The sequence below is a fragment of the Poecilia reticulata genome, chromosome 4 (assembly GCF_904066995.2).
Source record: "Poecilia reticulata chromosome 4, P_reticulata-male-v2, whole genome shotgun sequence".
Lineage (NCBI taxonomy): Eukaryota > Metazoa > Chordata > Actinopteri > Cyprinodontiformes > Poeciliidae > Poecilia > Poecilia reticulata.
The window spans coordinates 16,761,062-16,782,767 of record NC_088833.1 but is presented as its reverse complement, the minus strand read 5'-3'; the positions used below and the strand labels follow the sequence as shown (position 1 = coordinate 16,782,767).

At 43.1% G+C, this 21,706-nt stretch overlaps 1 protein-coding gene and 1 long non-coding RNA gene across 2 annotated transcripts; both read right to left on the bottom strand.

Annotated features, from left to right (window-relative positions):
- Window positions 1–1,605: 1,605 nt before the first annotated feature.
- On the bottom strand, window positions 1,606–4,330 carry LOC103464110 (uncharacterized). The gene is made up of 2 exons (XR_533594.2): window positions 2,785–4,330; window positions 1,606–1,886 (listed from the first exon to the last, which is right to left on the bottom strand). It is a non-coding gene; the product is annotated as an uncharacterized LOC103464110 (long non-coding RNA).
- A 2,915-nt stretch (window positions 4,331–7,245) lies between these two features.
- Window positions 7,246–20,475, bottom strand: enc3 (ectodermal-neural cortex 3). Its single transcript, XM_008407957.3, has 4 exons — window positions 20,179–20,475; window positions 17,647–18,681; window positions 16,790–17,562; window positions 7,246–8,464 (listed from the first exon to the last, which is right to left on the bottom strand). The coding sequence occupies exons 2-3, from the start codon at window positions 18,667–18,669 to the stop codon at window positions 16,816–16,818; spliced, it is 1,770 nt and encodes a 589-aa protein (XP_008406179.1). The 5' UTR covers window positions 18,670–18,681; window positions 20,179–20,475; the 3' UTR covers window positions 7,246–8,464; window positions 16,790–16,815.
- Window positions 20,476–21,706: the final 1,231 nt, after the last annotated feature.

Below are 21,706 nucleotides of genomic sequence, written 5' to 3'. Positions count from 1 at the left end.
CATCTACTAGAACCTGCTGCAGAACTGGCTCAACCACAAAAAGGAAGACTATTGTTCGCATGCAGAAAATATCTTCCTCTGTTCCTCCTCTTCCTTCTCCTCCTCAGCCTCTGTTTTTTTTTTACTCTGAGTTTTCTAATCGTTCTTCTGTGGCTCTCGACCAAACGGAGCATTTAACAAACTCCTCCTCAGGTCACTTACCGCCGTGAACAAAACACCCGGCAACAACTGGCTTTTCCCTCCAGTCTCATCATAAATCATTCAGTATTTTTGCTCTTTCTTAACGTAGCTGATCTGAGTCCCTCATCTTTTGTGCATCAATAACAAAATGAGACTCTGGAACCTGAAGCGTTCACAAAGAGGCCACATGGCAGCTTCTCTCCTCATTCAATCTGACCTGCGCTGCACAGTTTGACCGCCTCTGTATGCGAGTACGATCAAAGACGGTGTGTGTGTGTGTTAATACAGCATGTGCTTGCTTCATTAGTTTTGTGCAAGCCTCTGCGCCGCGCTCTGAATGAGGAGGGAGGATGACACACGTCGGCCCCAGACAGAGACAGATGCTGCTGACACGTCTGAGTTGCATCTCTCTATTGTATTATTCATCCTCGGTGTCACATCCCATCCGTGGTGGTCAACCGAAAACTGGCTCGACAGACGGGAGTCTTCCCCCCCCCCCAAAAAAAAAAACGCATACACGTTCTTTCCTGCGCTTGGCTTATTTTCATAATTCAGTTTGGTTTGATTTTCTGCAGAGTGTGTATAAGCCAGAGGGCAGGCTTACATCTGTCACACTTCAGCTTCAAACCAGGCTGTTGATGGTGTGTTTGAAGCCAAGTGCTGTTCATTGGGAATGTGAAGAGTTTTCTTGGCGCTGTGTGTGTGCATGTACTTGTCATTATTGCATATTTGCAACATTTTCTCCAATATTATTAACATTCTGAAGCCTGATGGGGCTCATAGGAAATAGATCCTGGTCCTAATGTGACAGATCCCAGTTTGGTTAGGGAGAATTGCAATTACTGAAATAAATGGAAGAAATATAAACACATTTGTGTTTGTTTGATTTAGGATTTTTCACCCTTAAAAAGCTAATTTTTCCAATAAATACTACGGTGCTCCTTTGGGGGCTCTAAGCCCAGCCCCATAAGAAGAAGTGTTTTGTCTGGTCATATGGTTAGACTATAAAAATGAATGAAAAATTAATGGAAGACAATGCAAAGTCCTTGTGAAGATAGAAAGACATACTTGACTGTATAGATAGATAGATAGATAGATAGATAGATAGATAGATAGATAGATAGATAGATAGATAGATAGATAGATAGATAGATAGATAGATAGATAGATAGATAGATAGATAGATAGATAGATAGATAGATAGATAGATAGATAGATAGATAGATAGATAGATAGATAGAGAAACAGAGAGAGAGAGAGAGAGATAATGTTGCTGTATTTTGCCCTCAGGCAGCTTCCATACCATTCCAGTCTCCACCATCGTTCCCTCCTCAAGCCTCTCTTCAACCCAACTGGGATTTAATTTCTGTTTTATTAATGAGTGCCAAAGGAAGCAGCAATTATACATCTATAAAAAGATATCCATTCACCAAAGAACAAAGGAGTTTATGGGGGTTTTTAGTGACAAAGAGGAAGAGAAATGTGTCCCTTTGTGCCACAGGATTCCAAGTATGCCCGGCTCGCCTGGAATGTCCGCTGGCTCGGCTCGGCTCGCAGTCTTTGCTCATCGCACTCAGTCAACGGCCGAAGCCTTTGTGTGCTTTTCCCCTGAATGAAACCATCCTGGTGTTGACTTTGTGACGTGACTGAGTATCACCACGGCTCCTCATCCAAAGAAAGCACAGATTACAGATGGTTCCCTCTCCCTTTTGTTTGAGGAGGAAAAGAAGAAGGATTTCAGAAAAAGTTTTTCAGTCAGAGACAGACATAACCACACAATCATTCTTTTGGTCAAAAACAAGAGCAACACAGGTTATAAGTGCCTTACGAAGAAATCATACAATTTCAGCAACTCTTCTGTGTAAAAAAAACAAACAAAAACAATCAAGCTCAGTCAAATTGGAAGCAAATATTCTTTGAAAGATAATTTTTAATCATTGATTCCCAATATTCAGATCTGGGCTTTGACTGGGTCGATCTTAACACATTAATACGCTTTGGTCCAAACCTCCTGTGTTACTTGTGGAGTGCCGCATGGCTAAGTGCTTGGATCAGTTCTCTCTACTGAATGATGTATGATTCCATTTGGTGAAATTATCAGACAGAATAGGGTACATTTCCAACATTATGCTAATCATAATTGAATTGAATACTTTTTTTTTTAAAGTGTCTTGAGAGGACATGTCCTGAATCTTCTTTATAAAACTTTCTCTTTTGAATTTCATTGGTCTTTGCTGGTTTCTTCAGATATCGAGATTTTGCTGAAGATAGCATTTTAGCCACGAGACTCCTTCGTTCACTCGTCCAAGTGGCTCAAAATTTCAAACAGTAAAAGAAAATGAGACTTTCGCTTATTAAAACTAACCGCCAAGAAAGTCTAGCTCGCTTGATTTAAGTACGGAAATGTAAGCCAAACGCACTGTGCCGTGTAAAGAGCAGCTCTTTTATTTTTCACAATCTCTGTTTCTGACTAGATCTGCAGTGAGAACCTTTGACTCAAAGAGAAGTGGAGAGCTGGGATCTCTGTGATAAGAGAGAGAGGGAGCTTTGAGGCTTGCCAACACTCAGACCCTGAAATAGCTGTTTACACAATGCGATAATTACCCTGTAAATTGCAGAGAGGATCGTAGAGGACAAGAGTGTTTTGGCTCTGGAAAATGCACAATGGGTTTGACAATCTGGGAGCTGATGCTTCAGAGTTCATCTGTGTTTTTGATGCCTTGCAGTTGAACTCAGCTTCTCAAAAGCAAACAAACAGTTTCTGTGCCAATTCGCCTAAAGGGTTCAAACTGGAAGTTGCTACAGTAACGTTGGAAAAACAAAACAAAACAAAAAAAGTTGTTTCCTTAATCTTAATCAAAAGCAGAGATTATTAAATACAAACCTGGTAAATTATACTAGGATCAGATAGTTAAACTTTATAAATAAATTATTGTTCAAGTAGGAGGAACATAAAAACCAGTGCTGAGATGGATGAAACAAACTTCAACTCTACCTAAAAAAAATTACTGAAAAGAGAAAATGATAAATTTGAGCCTGCACACTAATTCCAGTTTTTCCAAATCACTAAGGTGGTATGAGGTGTAATTATTTCACCCTGAAAAAAACAAAAAGAACAACCATCAACAAACTCTTTCTAAAAAGTCCTGAATCAATATGACATACTATATATATACACGAGTGATGTAAGCTTCACATTTCAGCCAATAACACACAGCAGCATCTTCCAGTGGCAGTCAAGTGTGAAAGACTTCAGACACAACACGCCGCCTTGTGCCTCAGTCTTCATCGCGTTCACATTTAAAAACATCCAGGCCTCCAGGACCTGTCAGCTCCTGTGAGCCCACCCATCCCCCCTGCCGTCTCCTTCCTCAGACGTACACATCTATTCCTCGGACAGTAGCGATGAGCCAGCCTCTTCGTTTGCTCCGGTGGTTACACAGTCTGACTGTCTGTCTGTTTGTCTCTCGCTGTGTTTACTCCTCGTCTGCTTCGCCAGTCAGCTCTGAAACCTCAGAGCTGCTGCCAAGCAAGATACCAACAGACGAGGGGAGACGAGGGGTGAGCGAGTGGGCAAGAAAGACATGAAGACACATCTGACACTGCTCGGGGAAGAGAAAAGGAACGGAAAGACGATATTGCTGGGGTATATGTGGATGTTTTTCAAAGCCTAATCAAACCTGTTGTGTTTTCTGTTGGAGGTTGAAACGCAGAACAAAGAGAGGAGATGTTTGAACGTGAGAAATAAAGCAGCATGTGGGGGGAGAAGGTTTGATGTTTGCTGAGCTTTGCAGCAAGAGAGGTTTATGTAAGAGTCAGATTGAAGGCTTCTCTCAGATCCTCTGCAATTTTTATGAAGAGGCTCCTGCTGGTGTTTTCAGTCAAACACTTGCATGCAGCTACCATTTTTCAAGTCTCTCTCTGTCAAATCATAATAACAAAGGGCATACGACTTTGAAAATAAATTAGGTTATGATTTTAAATTCTGCATTGAACTGTAAACATATCAAATATTTGACAAACATTTTGTCACTGTGAGGGATAAATTAGTTAAAGGTGACCCGATTTCCGAAGCTCTTACCATTAAAAATTAATAATAGGAAATAGGAAAGGATATTTGATTACTATTTTTCAGATTGAATGGGGCTTAAATCAGCCATTTCAAATGTCCAGTGTAGTTAACGTCCATGATAACACCCTGGCTGACATGTCAGAGTCTTTCAGTCAGTATCTGTGAGGTTTTAATGGGTGTGTAAAAAAATTGAAGAGAAAAATTATAGAAGAGAAGTGAAAACTTTCAGTCAATGCAAAAATTCCTCTCAAAAAGTATTAGAAATTTGTGCAGAATAATGTTTACTGTATGTTCACCGCAGTTAAAATGAGCCAAAAAGCCAAACAGGCAGGCAAACGGGAGAGGCGCTTCCAGGCCCTGGAGAGCAGCGCTAACAATGTCATCTTCATCAGAACTCACAATCTGGAACCTGACAAAATGGTTCATCACATTTTGAAATACTAGCTAGCTAGCTGAAATACTAATACTGGAAGGAAGGAGGGTCTGCGACAGACCGGCGACCTGTCCAGGGTGACCCCGCCTCTTGCCCAGAACGTTAGCTGGAGATCAGCACCAGCAACCCTCCTGACCCCACTAAGGGACAAGGGTGTAAAGAAAATGGATGGATGGATGGATGGATGGATGGATGGATGGATGGATGGATGGATGGATGGATGGATGGATGGATGGATGGATGGATGGATGGATGGATGGATGGATGGATGGATGGATGGATGGATGGAGGGTTGGAATTAGGGTTGGAACAAGAGTTAGAGTTTTGTAAGTTGAATTGGAATCAGGATGGAAAGGAGGATCGTGATTAGGGTTGGCATCAGTGTTGGAACCCTAATTCCAACCATCCTTTGTATTCTCCATCCAACCATCACTCCAACTATCATCCCAAGCCGAATCCCAACCCTGATTCCAATATTAATCTACACACTCCATCTACACACTCCTTCTAACACATATTGCAACCCCTTTTCCAACCCTAATTCCAATCCCAATTTCAACCATAATTCCAACCCTGATTGCATCTCTCCTTCTATCTCTTCTTCCAACCCTTCCTCCAACTCTGATTATAACCCAGATTTCAACCCTCCTTCTAACCTTCTTTCCAAACCTTATTCCAGCCCTAATTCTAAATCTCCTTCCACCCCTCCTTCCAATCCCAGTTTCAACCCTTGTTCCAACTCTAAATTCAACCCTCCTTACCTCAATATCTACAGTTGAGTAAATACATGCAGTGACAGATGTTCTTGACTACTCTGTGAGAGAAATCATGGTGTGAGTCAGATCAGATCTGAAGAGGCCAGACGGTTCGTATTGATCGATCCGTACGCAGCAGGGAATCTTAAGCTGGCCATCAGAACAAACCTCAGGGCCCCCCTGGGGGGTTAGGTGAGAGGAGGTCGATTCTCGCCTCATCACTGCGCCTTTGTTCCAGTCAGCAGCAGGCAGAGAGCCCAGCTGGGGGTCTCAGGCCAGGAGACACACGCCAGTGTTTGGCTAGAAAGGTCCAGAGCGGCGTCCTTGTCTGTTCCAACTCGCTGCCTCCTTTCTTGTAGGTTTACGGGAAGCCACGCTGCCCCCCTCCCACCCTCTGCCACCATCCACCTCACGCACAGACTACCTCAAAACCGCATAAAGGAAAAATACAAATGCCCTCAAAACCCCAGACACAAGGACCATAGATTTCTATCCACACACACACACATACACACCCAAACACCTTGCAAATCCTCTGATCCAAAGTCCAGATTGTTATGGCAGTTTGGTCACCTCCCCACCCCATCCCTCCACTTTTTGTTGCTGTTTTGGCCGTCTGTCCTTTTGTCTCTGTCCGACTTTGTAATGTCTATTTATGCGCTGAGCTTTAATTGTGTTGTGTTTAAGGGACGTTTGAAATTGCCTGGTATGCACATTTTGCATCACAATAGGAGTCGCCGTGAGGCCACTCGTCCGGCTGTACTGTGCCAGGTCTCCCTTTTAGAGAGACGGGTGTTTCATCTTTTATGTTTGTCTGCATTGTGTTTGAAAAATGCATAAATTAACCTTCTGATGAATCCCTTGTACTCGAACTGGCCCAGATTCACCCACATGCTTGACTGGACAGAGCCTGTTACTGGCATGATGTCATGGCCACCAAGCGAAACTTTTCAGAGCCGCCTTTTGTTGATATCCAATTAGGAACCCTCTTTGAGGGTTTTCCGCAGCCTTTGAACTGACCGTTCATGAGTTATGTCACTCGTTGCATGTTGACAAATACTTTACGTAATTTGCACTGATGTTTTTGTTTCTGAGATTTGATTTGGGAGATATGATGTTGCAGCTACAAGCATTAGTCTTACAACTAAGTCCTGAGTTTGAAAATTTGATCTAATGTAATTAAACATTTATCTCAGGTTTGTCCATCTGGAGATTCTGATCTTTATTTTTTTCCCTGGTATTGGACAGAAAAGATTAGGATGAATTCAAAGCCTCAGAAGCATTTCAACCAGGCAGCATTCACCAGCAGGGTTGGCGCTAAAGATTACCGAGGATCTTGCTGTGATTTAGACATTAGAACTGTCTGGACCTCTCCGCTTTTAGGGGCCCACACTACTGACTCTTGCCTTGGCTATTGGAGAAAACATCACTATGATCACCTGTTGCTTCGATTTGAAGTACGTTTGCTCTGGTTTAGATCATTGGATGGCTTGGCATTTCCTCACTTAAGATCATAAACCAGCTTAGAAATGAAGAAAAAGAAGAAAAAGAAAACTTCTCAGACTGAACATTTCATTTTATCACCAACATGGACTTGGACAGGGGTCTTCGATTCCAGGCCTCAAGGTTGGGCGGCCTGCAACTTGCAGATGTGACATCCTCATCTGGACCTTCCCAGATTGTTTGAAGGTATGAATAATTATAGTGAATGTAAATTGCTGTAAAAAGTACTTCTCAAAAATAGATTTTATACCAACTGGTTTAAATGTATGTGAGTTTCAGGTACATAAAGGAAAAACGGCGTGTTTTCAGCAAAATCAGGTTTATTGACAGGTTGTATCAGTATACATACTGGTAGAACAGACAAATGGATACATTGGCGACTTGCAGTGTGAGAATGTGAAAGAAGATGTGAAAATGTGCTACAAAAAGGCTTCCAATTACTCACACTACCCAAGCTGGATTAAGACCAAGATACAAAATTAAGACCACTGGGAGGTTCCTTTGTGCAAATCAAACAGATATCTACAAATTAACAATTACAAAACTAATGTACAAACTATACACACAAAAGACTTCTTAAAAATGTACATAGAAGTATATATAAAAAAGAGCTACAGAGCTAACTACAAAGGAGACACTTAGCTTTTATTCAAATGCAAAATACCACTACAGTTAAAGATTTCGCTATATTTCTTTTCCATTTTTGATCTCTGTAAGAGTCAAAAACAATGCAACTCATGTAAATATTACATTCACAAAAACTAAAGAAAAGGACAATAGAGGAAGACGTAACCCTTCTTTGAACAAGTAAAAAAAAACAAAAAATTAAAAAAAAACACCCTGAGACAAAAACAAAAAAAGAACTGAAACAGATAAGCATCTCCTTCAACGCTCTCTCCCGCGAGCTTGTTACTCTTTTCAGTTGCAGAGCAGAGTACAAATTTAGCTCACCAAAATTGAGGGAAGCCCGAGTCCAAAGGCTAAAAATACAGAGAGGAAGAATATTTCTGTGCACAAAATAATACACTTTCACAAACGACTTGGTTCCTTCACCGCACGGCTGGCTGAGGGGAGGTCCAATTCAAATAACACACACCTGAGTAAACTTGTCAGGCGAAAGAGAGAGGGAGCTTCACTGTAAAACATCCTGTCCATAAAACTGGAAAAGGACCAGAGCGGGTCCGGTCCGGTCACAGTAGCTTATTTGTCCCAGGAGGAGGAAAGAGAAGGAGCAGAGATGACTGCGAGGTCCGCTGGAGTAATCATGGCAACCGCTCCCGCTCAGACTGCTTCCATGAGAAAGTTACACAAGAAAGTCAGAGTAAACAGATCAGGTGGGTGGGGGGTGGGGGGAGGTAAGAGGCCGCAGACTCTCAGTCTCTGGGCTGTTTCCAGGCCTCTGCTCCTCTGCAGACTCATCAGAAGCCCCAACGAGAAGACACAAACCCCATCTTCTTCATCTTCCTCCTCCTTGGAGCCAGCAGAGAGACATATGCCTGCATACCAGACACCGCAGCTCATCTGGGGGGGAACAGAAAAGAGGGAGATTAATGTTTAGGTCCTGTGAACTCTGCTGTGGTTGAGCGCTGGGCAAGGCCAAGTCTTCATCAGCTTATCACCATCATGCCATTTTATCGGGCTTACCCACAAAGTGTTATTAATTCCTCTCATTTAACCAGAGTCGTCCTGTTATGTGGGATTACGCGGCTCGGCCCGGTAATGTTCTCGAGGCATAAATACTTCAGGGTTTGAACAAAGAGAACCCGACTTTGAAAATAAGCTTCTCTGCATTCAAATAAGCAACTAATTCAAAAAAAAAAAAAAAAAAACCCATCTGCTTTCTTCAGATAAAAGTTCAAAAGGCAAATAGCCTTCTTAAAGTAGCATTCTCCAAATTCCTGCACATGGAAGTAGCATTTTTCCACGACAAACGCCATAATGAGTTCTTTTGAAACCCTCATCGCAGGCTTTCTGTGCAACCCCAGATAACTCTGCGTCTAATTTACCACGCCTGCTAACATGAAGGAATGTTTCCCTGGATATCTGGAGGGGTGGGAGGGGTTGCCGAGAAACTTCATCATGGTGTTTGCTTCTGATTTGCATGTTTCTGATGATAGCTCTGCTCTGCTCTTGCTCTCTGCACTGCAAGTTACAGCCTTAAACATCAGTGCTCCGCAGCAGGCGGAGGGTTATTTTGGTAAGCTCTCATTGTCGCAGCTGGCATTAGAGAAGGCATCCATGTGCTACGCAGGACTGTTGGAGTTGTGAATAATCAGCCTGAGGCACAACAGTTGGATCCAGGTAAAAGCTGCTGGAACAGCAACAGGGTACAAACAAGTCTGAGGCATACTTTCCGAGATTGAAGAAAAACAATCTGAACGTTAAAATGCCTCAAAGAGGAAACTTGTTTGATTCTTCATAAAGGATGTGAACATTCAGCACGAACAGACGTTGCAATATTTTTGTTTTTACAAAATAAAGTGCGCTATTATGCAGAAGACGGAGCATGAATCTTGAAATATTTGCTTGGAGGAAACTAATCCACTGGGATATTTTAAGGCAGCAAACACAAAAATAGGCGAGTGCTATCAGCCCTGCATCAGAGCTGATATTGGACAGGGAGCGTAGGTGGTGCAATACAGGGTCTGACTCACCGTGACACAGCTCCTACTCAGCCTGTACTCCTGTACCACTCCAGGCTAAACATGCAATCTCCGTTTGCTGCTTTGGGTTTTACCCTAAGCCCAAAACACAGAGTAAAAAAGGGTGCTAATTTTATGGATTAAAATCAAAACAACTGCAAAACGTTGCAGATGTCACGTCTGTGGAGATGGATGTGCATTTTCCCCTTAATCTGTGTGAAAACATAGGCTGCAACTCCATGTTTCCAATTTTAAATTCCCTTCTGACAGACGATACCTCTGTTCAGAGTGTAAAAAAAAGTGCGTACCACCCACAGGAGGAAGGCTGCAAACCAACACTCTGAATACTGTTCTTACATAACAGTTCACTAAGAAAAATCTAAAGTCAGCCAAGGTCAGAGTCAGCACAACAAAGCTTTGTAAAAACCCACATCTGAAATCTTTCACAAAATTCTAATTTATGCATCTCCTGTTCCTGGATTATATCCAGGAACATCAACCTGCCTTCCAGAGATTTAACTGGAGGTGGTGCTGAAGCAAAACTCGCCACGGCGCAAACTGAAGCTTCTGGGGAAACGAGGAGGTACTGCCGATTCCACAGAGCTGAGCAAAAGTAAAGCAACAACAGATGTTGGTATAAAAAAAACCCAAACAAACAAAAAACTACTCCTTTTTTCATGTAGATGAGCTTGGTTGCACACTTTAAAAGCTGCTGCCGATGCAGCTGAATGAGGAGTGGAGTTATCAGCCACTGGACACAAATGAACTTTGGTCCATATTGAGCTCGTCAGACAATTTGAAATATCATTTATGCATTTCAGTTCAAAAAGTAAAACTTTGATGTCCATCTAAAATTTGAATTTGAGCAATTTAAAAAAACAAAACAAAAAAACAATACATTTTATTGCTATTTTTCAACCACACTTTTTCCTTCCACTCAATTTTTTGGAAATATATCTAGCACTCTGAAGAGTCAGCGTCTTTGGCAAAAGACCTTTTGTGTGTTGTCCTACTTTTGGATGCAAGCTGTAATAGACAAACTTACCAAACGCTTCACGCAAACCTCACCGTTCCCACGTCAAGCCTCAGCTCCCTCAGCCACAACAGATCCTGCCCCCCACCAGCAATAAGCTCCACTCTGTCTCACACACACTTCCTCTAATGTTACATGTCAAGGTCGATAACATGCAGCCCAGAGCTGGATCGTTTACACACATCCCCTTTCACCCACATCTCAAGCTATTATTAATATTAAAACCATCACCAGCTGCCTGACTTTCTTTAGAGCCTCGTGTCTGCAGCTAAAACACGTTTTAAAGAAGCGTTGATTTTGACTTAAAAAAAAAAATCAACGTCTTGCTAAAACTGAATCGAGATTTTAACTTTTGTCCACCCCCCCCTTCTATTGTGGTTTCACGCCGCAGACCACACCTGCGCCCACCAGGAGCCTGGTTAGCCGTTACGTCCCAAAGCAAAGCCCAGTCCTCCTTCGTTAGCGGCCTGTTCTGGGTTTAATCACGACCACCAAGACGTCCGTCCTGCAATGACCCACACATGACTAGACCTTGCTTCATCTCCATGAGTCTCATGGAGGATTCTGCAGTGAACGAACAGGAATGTTAAAGCCGGGACAAAGATGATCAGTGGGACCGAACGTGCTCTTCTGATTAATTACCAGACGGCCAGCCGCTCCATCCTGCCTCAGCTGGTTGTCTGAAGAGGCCGCTGGAACTGTACGACAGCTCGTCTCTTTTTAAGGCTGTAATCTAATTAGTCTGGGTGATTATTCAGCCATTTCAAACGTCGCCTTTCCTTTACCTTTTTGTTACCCTCGGCATGGAGAAAAGGCCAATAAAACCTCCATTAGGTTTATGCTAATGCGGCCGGCCGTGCCGAGGGGCTGTAATGTGGCGAACTGATTACTCGAGGGACCGCAGGAGAAGAGAAGAGTGTATCTGCGCTGAGGTGGTGGAGGGAGTCGTTGTCGTACGCAGATGCCGCAATAAAAGCTCCTTTCAGCTCGTGTTCCTGGTGGCCCTCACAGCGAGGCATTAATAAAACATTAGTATTGAGTGACTGGGGGCCCCTGCGCTCCTCCTCCCCGATCCTGATGCGACCTTTCCATTTTACAGCAGCTGTCCGAGCCCGCCAACGAGTCCCACCGCGGCCCCTGTTCCCCCCGACCTCTGCAGGTGTACCCTGCCACAGAGAGCTGCCAACTTCAGGAGAGATCCGGCTATAAGAGGCGGACGTGTTTATGTGTGTGCGTCTTTGGGGTCTGGAAGAAGGGAGTGATAGGGCTGGGAAAGAAACCTTTAAAATAGATAACAGGCATTTTGTGGATGTTTTGGTTTAGTGGGAAAAGGAGGAGATCTGGAAGTACGACTGTGTGTGTAGATCTCCAGTTACACCCCGTCTGCGACCAACAGCTAACTAATAACCCTGAGGTCACACCAAGAGAGAATACTATTGCTACCCGAACTTTAATTATCGCTGGTAAAGAAACTGGTTTAATTACAGGTAAGCCCTAGAGACTAACCCAGCTTTACTCGCTGGAAGGATAAAAATAAAACAAAAGCCTTTATTTTAGCTGAGAAAAATCAATCTATGGAAGCTCAGCTGAGATGTTTTGAGAGGGTTTCTTGCTTCTGCAGTCCATTCCAACTCATCCCGAAGCATTTCAGAGGTCAGAGAAAATTATTTTAACTCTCTACATGCATAGCGTCCATTTTTTTGTCGACTGCAAAATTATCTAAACATTCTCCTTGATTCTTGTATTCCTTTTCTGTAAATTCCATGTTTAGTCATCCTGATCACACGTTTTGAACGAGGGCTCTAATTAGCTAAGTTGTTGCCATTTGAACGCTGTAAAGCTTATTCTTATATTGATTTTAATGAATGTATTTGTGGTTAATGTAATACTTCGCTGGTCCGATGGAAAAACGTCACGGGGCTCTAATGGCTGCATTCCCACTACAAATGTGCAAAACCCTTTTTCAATATTCTGCTAATGTCGATAAAACAAAATTTTGTGATAGCTGTGTTTCCATTAAGTAAGAACTGCAATCACAACCACATGTGGGTAAGTCTGTACACTTAAGTCTTTACAAATCACGGAGCCGATGGATGTAAACACTTTCATGAGCTATATTTATAATTCAGCCACGGCTCTGGCGCTCATCATCCATCTGCCACCAGAGGAGACGTTGGCGTCTTATTCGGGTGGAGTTACAAGCCCCTTATTCTTGGGAGCAGCCAAGTATGCGGCCATTTTGGGAAAAGGTGGCTAGTGATTTTACAGAACCGCTATTGATTCGACACTTGAATGGACAAACTCGGGTTTTGATAAACTGCGCGACCTCTCGTGGAGCAAGTTGCACATTGTCCAAAGAAGCCAGTGGCTACAAATAAACGTGTTGCTGCTGTCAACAAACTGGAGTTGCTCATGTGATGAGGAAAATAAAAAATAAAAAGTTTCCAAATACAAACACCTCGATACGGCTGGGAAAACCAGCACACTGCAGCAGAAAATCTTTTTAACTGAAAAATGGTGAGTTTTTCCATTAAGCAAATTTATTTTCGGAATTCCAATTTGTGCAATTTTATGGTCAATGGAAAATAGGCTCTGTTGTGTTTATTTTTTTTAAGCTTAATTTTAAATATATTTGCCGTTTAAGCAAATAAATCTGCATATTACGTCACTTTCTATGCATCGAACTAGACATGATAGTCGCCGTGACTAGCCAATGGAGAATGAAGTAGGGTTAAGGGTGAAAAAGAGGTCGCGTTTATCGCTGAGCTGTTTACTCCCGTCTTGACCATAAAGACAAACCTCACTGTTTAAATGGTTACAAATACTTTTCCATCAGCAGCAGCAGCTTCTGGCTCGCTGCTCCGAGTCTGCGGTCTGCCACATCTAATGGAGGAGCACGAGGCAAAGAAATACAGTAGGTGGCGACCAAAAGGAGCAGGGGGCAACAATCCGACACGCATCACGCGGCCACGTTAACAGACGTGGACTAACGGGAACGCAGACCACACCTTCATTCCTGCTGAATTAGAACTGGGTCGGTTGGCTCTTTAAGCAACCAGCGATGTCAGCAATGTGCCGACCCGTGTGAGCGAGTCTGAGGGTAGTAAGAGTGGAAAACAAGTGGTTTTTACTACTGCGTAAAAACCAACAATACTACCAGTGAATACTTGAACAGCTGACTGGTGGTTTTCAGCTGCAACAAACCTAAAAGGGAAGGGAACGCGCGCGCGCACACACACACATACTTTGTTTTCTCTCTAACCCCAGCTGAACGTTGACAGCCTCCGGAGAAATGTATTTTTAGGCAGGCGTTAGACTCAGCTGCCAATCTCTGCAGAATATGCTTTATGCTCCTGCTGGTCTTACTCACACTTCACTGCTCAAGTACAAACTTATCAGAATGTTCAGTTAGTACTTGCAAAAGAAAACCTTTTTTCCAAAATCTGTTTCTTTCACTAACAAAAACTAAAGAATTTGTTTTTGGCTAATTTTTGGTTAAATCAAGTTTCTTCTTCATTTGTTGAAGTTCCTCACAGTGGGTAGAGTATCCAGAAATTTTACTCTAGTAAGACTAATGATACTTCATAATAAAATTACTCAAGTAAAAGTAAAAAGTACAGACTAGTAAAAAATACTCCTGAAAGAACATTTCTCCAAAAACGTACGAAAGTCAATGTAAGTGAACACATGTAACTACTTACGACTCAACTCTGAAAACTCCTAACAGAGGTCCGAGAAGGTATTAACCCTCCATAACACTCATATCACCTTTTCTCCTTCAGGCTCCAAGGTCTCAGGTAGAGAAAGAGAGGACACGTGAGGAAAGAAGTTTGACTTGATGGGCCAGAAACTGGAGCTTTTTCTTTTTCTTTTTTTTTTTTAACACCCCTCCTCCCAGCTCCGCGGCATCAGTTAGGCATACATGTCGTCAGCAGCAGTGGGCTGGTTGGTGTAACTGAGAATTCACAAGGATGTGCTGCCTTGATCTTTTACAGTCAGGCTGTCTGTCTCCATCACAAAAAGAAAAAACAAAAATCCCTCCACTTCCATGGTTACAGCAGCCCATATACCAGCAGCTGCATACTGCTAAGCCCCCAGCTCCACCATCTCCAGCTGTTTACTGTACACACCAGCCACGCCTAAGCCCTTTGCTCATTACTTGCTTCCTCCTAAAATGCCTCCAAAACTGGAGCCTGTTTGGAGTCTGTCAGATGAAAAAAAAAAAAAGGACTTATAAATCTCAAGTAAACTTTTACTGAATTCACTGTTGAATTTAGTCTGTTGACTTTTAAAAATAACTGATTTGGATCTGTGAGATAATTTTCTCCTAATGTTTAGGAAAGATACATATAAAATATGTGATATTTTCACAATTCACTCTTCTACGGCACCACTTGAACTTTGTCCTATTTTAACTATTCAACGCTTACGACATTCAGCATTTGTGACTTCCTATATTTAAAACAGTTTTACCTCTTATCTAATTTTCCCATAGAAAATGTCTCATCTTGAAATCATTCTTGCTTTTTGAAGGACAATTTACTCTCTCCCATTTGGTAACAAACACAAGGAAGGTCAATTCTCAAACCAGGAATCTTTGATGCATCGTTACATTTTATTTAGCTGGAATGTCTTATAACCTGATACACCTTCATTGGACAGAGTGTTTTTGATGAGATTCAGTCATGTTTTCTAAACATCTGATACAGCATTTTGAATTTTTACTTATATTTAAACTTCTTTAGAAATTTTCATTTGATATTACTTAATGTTTTAGTGATTTTACAATTAAAACACAGATTATCTTTTTCAGCTAATTTCTAATACAGAAACTAATCGCTACAGATTATTGAACTCAGAAAATGTCACTTTTGAGTTCACTGCCGTGACTCCACTTGTCCTCTCTCCCTGGTGTTTTGAGAGATTTCTCTAAAAACTCTTCCCTACTTGGGTATGCAGCCATGGCAACGTATTATATAAAGCTACTTCAAAAAGTTGGACAACAAAGCAATAAAATGAAGTGCAGGAGTCCCTGCTGTTGCATAACTAGCTGGCTGAACTGTTTTGTTTTGATTATTGATTGAATAAATGCTAAATTCAGCTCGCAAACCAGGTCACATGACATATAGCCCAAAACTTACTCTACCACCCTAGGGTGCATTAAAATGGCCTAACTCACACATCATTCAGCCTCTCCTCTTCTCATTTCAGCAACCAGGCCCCTCCTTAAGCTCTCTCTGCAAATACTGAAAGACACGTCAGGGGAAAACCTTTTATCCAGCACAAAAGTGTGAAATTTGCCACCTGTCCTTTCATGAGGCAGATTGAGCTGCTCAACTCCTAAAGCAGTCTGATATGATGCGAGTAAATTATATTTCCATATCCTGGAGACGGGGCACTGCCTCCTCCCTCGCCGTGTCCCTGAAGCTATTAAAAGACCCCTGAACTGCTGTTTATCCTTCGAAGAGAACAGATTGCCCTGTCAACACATTCTAATCCTATAATTCAATGTATAAATAAGCAGACATCTGCAATATTTTTATGTGAACGAAGTGACGGCGACATATGATCTTACAAAAAAAAAAGCTGTTTCTGAACGCATCCAGAGGGCACTTCAAATGATATGTCGCCTCTTCCACCTGCTTTCAGTTACTGTCTAACATCAGCTTGTCCTTCAGGTAGCCCTGACCCCTGCGGACGAAGTTGCCTCACTCAACTCTCCCATCCACACGAGCACAGACCTGATCGGCCGACTCTACACCTCACTCCGCTCTGTGACGGAGGCCTCAGCTTACAGTCCCAGCTTTGTAATTAGCAGCGCCGCCGACATTCTTTCTGCCCCATAAACTCCAACATGTTTGTCCAACACCCGGCACTTAGATAATCTTTAACAGCCGTAACCCCTGGCAACCTGCAAAACAGTTTGCGGCTTTAAAGTGACCGCCTCAGGTTCAAAGTGGCACTCGCCCAGGCACAGAATATAACAAGGTGGCAGAAGCTGATTTACACTGCAGCTGAAGTTTGAAACCAACACCAATGTTTAGTTTGCTTCCAAGGAGTCAAACCATCTGTAGAAGACTGCAAGATAATATGACTCCTTAGAAGTTAGGTATAAAGAAATTCAGTATGACTAAAGACTTTTAGACATTAATGTAAGCTACAATTTCTCACCTAGAAAAGTTGCAGAGCCTGTGTGTCTAAGACGGCAGGTACTTCCATGTGCTGACGAAGGCAGTAGGAATGAGTGAGTATGGCACACTGGTCACGCTGTCCCAGGAGTCTGATGATGGATCGTAACAGTCTAGCGTCTTACACCTCTGAGCCCCAAAGTACCCTCCAACCACATACAGCCTGTTCCCTGATGCCACCGCGTGACAGCTGATCCGTTTGGCCGTGACGTCGCCGAACTTCGACCACTGATACGTCTCGCTGTTGAAGCGGTACGCAGAGCTGGCCGAGAACTCTGTGTCGCCTCCGATTACGACGACGTGGTTGCCGACGACGGCCGCTGCCGTGTACCGCCACAACTGAGGGCAGGCGGCGGGTACGGACCACCGGTTCTGGCAGGGGTCGAAGCACTGCACCTTGGGGTATTTGTCTCTGTTCACGCTGGTGCCTCCGAAAGCAAAGAGTTTGTTTTTGGCACCGACAACCGCGGCATTGCTCACGCCTTCCCTCAGCGGGGCGACCAGGGTCCACTTGTTGCTCTGCGGGTCGTACTGTTCGACTTGTTTTAGAGACACGGACGGAGACGCAGGGAAGGATCCCGCCAGCGACGTGTGTCCTCCCACTACGTACAGCACGTGGTCAAGCTCTGCGGAGCCGTGTCCGAATCTGGCCACAAGCATTGGCGCTGCTTTTGACCACTCGTCGTGCAACGTGTCGTAGACCCAGACATCCTTGGAGGCTCCATTTTCAGAGCCACGGCCTCCAGTAACATAAACCTGGAAAACAAAGAGATATAACATAAATTCAAGTTGAAGACATGCTACAAAATAGATTTACTGCAGTTTAGATTACACACATACCTTACAACCAATGGCACAAGCACTGCACTCCTTCCTGGGGCTTGGGATGTCTGTTTTGGGTGTGATCTCCTTGGTCTTGTTGTCAATCATGTAGACTTTGTCACACATGAATGTCTGTCCCCCCAGAAGCAGCAAGGCCTGGCTCACTTTTCTGGGCCGCGCACAGAACCCCGTCACAATGCCGTCGTTCTGGAGGATCCTCATCTTGCACCGCACTGCGTCTTCTACGATCTCCCGGCCCACCTTGTGGCACATCACCAACTCCTCCGAAGCGACGTTCTTCAGCAGATAGGACTCTGGCAACAGGGCCAGGCGCACGCATCGTAGCAGATCAGGCAACTCACTGTGCCGCCGCTCCATGTCCGCCTTCACCCAGTCGATGACAGCCTCGTACACTAGGCTCTCGTCCTCCACCTCCAGCTCCTCACTGAGGATCAGCTCCTGGACTTTATCTTTGGGCAGGCTGAGGAAGTCCTCCGTTCTGAAGAGAGTTGCGAAGTTCGCCAGGCACATTCTCCACGACAGCTCATACAGCCTCTGACACTGGTGGGCGTCTGACAGAAGCATCATCCCGAGACAATTAGACGGATGGAGGTTCTTCTCTAGGAACTCTGCCGCTGCGTCCCGGATGTCGTGGAACTGAAGCATGTCCCCGGCTTCCAGCAGTGACTCCGCGTTCTCCTCATTGATGATGACCCGGGCCGAGTAGGCGTAGTCAAGCAACAGCTCCAGCACTTCCGGGTGGAGGGAGTCGTGGAAGTTGACGTCAGCATCCCGACTCTCCCTGAGCCCGCCGCTGAACATGGCCTCAAAGTAGCGGCTACAGGAGGCCAGGACCGCCCGGTGGCATGGGAAGGAGCGGTTGCCGGCTTTCAGCACGACGTCGGTGAAGACTCTTCGCTTGCGCAGCAGGTTGAGCTGAGTCAACAGGCTGTCGGCGTGCGACGTCTTGTGAAACAGCTGGATGTTCATGGAGCCGGAGCTGGAGCGTGACTTCCGGTTTTCGTGGTTGCTTACAGACATCTTGACTTTGACCTGGCAACAAAAGACAGTAGAAAAAAATATCAATAAACTGCATCACAACGGCCAACTTATTTGGATTTTTATAGGATTTCTTTTTTGTTTGGCTTGTACTGAGGAAGACGTAAAATTCAAAGGAAAAAAATACAGAAAAATTGACAAACTGGTTGATAAACAAAACATGTAATAATGGATGGAATGACAAATGGAAGAAAAGATAATTGGACAAATAAATATTTGGATAATAAGTGGATAGTGATGGATGGACAGGAAAACTTGATATATAAAACAACTATGAATTCAAAATTAGATGAAAAGAACACATGGATGGAAAAAAGATATTGTGACAAAATGAATGGACAGAGGGCTGCACAAACAAATGGACGGATGCATAATAAATAGGTAATTAAATAATCGTATCTTTCCCTACACCAGAACCCTTTACCCCTTCTTTTGATGTGACCATTACTTCCTAGCCATATGTATGAATAACCCCAGTAGATGATGAACGATTGTTCAAAAATAAAACCCTTGCATCAGCTGAACGGAAATGAACTTCAGACTGTAGAGAGAGATGAAAGGAGATGAGATAAGAAGCCCTCCCACTGCAAACCCAGTGTGTACACTGCATGCCACAGAGATGTACACTGTAAAATCAATACAACACACATCGCAGTCAGGCCTCAAAGACAAAAAAAAAACTATAAAATGACCTACATTGACTTGTCGTTCAGTGTAATTACAGTAAGCTAAAGAAGAAACACCTGGGCGTGCTATCCTGATTCACATCTCACTGCCCCTATAAACAATTGAGGACTGAGTCACCAGATGAATTCCTGCATGCTTGTTCAGTTCCTCAGCTGGATCACATGCAAGATGGTGCCAAAGGCGAAGCTTTAAAGCCCACATTTGAAGTGACACCTCAAATCAGCTCCTTCGGGACCAAATTATATAACCAGACTGGCACACATTAAAACAGAAACCTCTTCCAGATCATTTGAGGAGTCAGAATTACAGCTCCCGCACAGAAATATGTTGAATAATATGCTACAGTTGAATCGTCGCACCTTTATTATGGTAATTACCTCCTAGAGAGAGAGAGAAAAAAAAGTCCAGGCTTCATAAAGGCTGCACTCTGCTTGAAAGCGACCAAATAAATATCTTCCGCTTAAAAGCTCCTTTTGTTTCAAAGTAGATAAATTTAAGTCGACTATTCACTCCGGTTGAAAAGGCCGGACTTCCGTGGAGGGACTCGGAGTGAAACCCAACTGGGTTTTGTGCAGTAAATGGGGAACTCTGGTCAGCAGATCACCATGCGCTCAACTTTCCTCCAAAGTTAGCAGCAGTCTAAAAAACATCCAGGCTGCTGCTGCTTTACAGCCGACATCAAAGCGTCCCGAATTACAGCCTAAAGCCAATTCCCTTCCAAACACACACTTTTATGGGGACAGAGGAACGCCAAATGAGCATAATTCCGTATTTAAGGTAAATATTAAGCGTCTTGAAGCTTACCTTTGACTCGAGCAGAAGGGCCGATCCAGATTCCTTTATCTTGGCTACAACTTCGTCTTCGATCTCTCTGAAGTTGCGCCGCAATTTAGACAAATCTGCTTTTAAAACCCACAACTAAATCCCACACTAAATGGCTAGAAGATGGCAAAGACGGACGGGCCATTTGTTTGTTCTAAAACTTGGAGTGTGTCCGCGTAGGAACAACGTGAAAAGTTAGTAGCTCCGAGGACGACGGTTGAAGCCCGACAGGCAGCGAGTCTGAATCCAGAGAAAGAACAGTGGCAGCAGTGGAACTCCTCTGACTCCGCCCACCTCGCTGCAGCTGACCAATCATCTGCCGTCTCCGCTGAAAAGCCTTCCTTTGTATTCATTCCTCATTGTCACAAAAGCGCTGCGATAAATCAGCCAAAAACACCTGTCATTGGGTGCTTAAGCTGACTTTAACAGTAACTTTATTGAACTGGGAGCGGAATTGAAAATGTGATGGCCATTCCTTCCGAAGCGCTGGCTTTGTTACAGACACTCATTTGTGTTCAACCTTTAATATCCTGCATGAAGTTTTAAGATTCATTTTGGGATTTTTTTTACATTTCTGCTACATTTCACAAATGCCCTGCATCAAAACAGGCAACCCATTTTGGTTTAATTAGATTGTGCTTGTCATTATAATAGGTTATGTGTATTTTTATATAGTATATGTAAATATATAGTTTCAACTGTATGCTATGACTGAATGGTCTCAGAGTTCAAGTTTGTGAATCCTATTACTCTAAGTTCAAAGGCATTTAGGTATCCTTGCATCCTGATTCCTGACTTACATTTCTCATTAGGGTCATTCTTCAAATACACACTGCCTATATTAGGGCAACTTTATATTTCCCCTACACATAAAACCAGACACATCAGCGTCACAGTTAGAAAGAGAAAGGGTTGACAGCCATACTTGGTGTCAGAAACACAAGTTACTGACACCTCTTTAAAAATGTCACAGAAAATAAGTACATTGCTTTGGGAAATAAACAACAACTCTAAAGGTCTTCTTTTAGGACATTTTGGCATTATGTCAATAGTGAAATGTGTCACAAGTTTATAGTGTTCACCAATACTTTTATTTTTCATTATTTTCTTTTTGTAAATTCCTGCAGGCTTCCTTTACCAGTAATAAGGCTCTAAAACAAATAAAACACAAAGTGCTCATAAAGAAACCAAGCACAATACTGTCTTTGAAATGCACTGAAATTATGGCTTGCGTTACAAAGTAATGAGTCTCTTGATCATACTTATGACACTTCAAAGACATCTAACGCACAGAAACACTGACTAAATTATTCAGGTTTTTCCAGTTAGAAGCTAGATTGTTCTTTATTTACATTGCTAAACTGAGTTTCAACAACTGAATGATACATCAAAGCTGCACACTCCCAAGAAAAAAAAAAAACTCTTAGTGATTGCTTAAAAATGGTTTCGAATTCAAAATCTATTGTGGACCCAGCGTGAAAGATGCAAAATACTATTAGACATAAAAGCT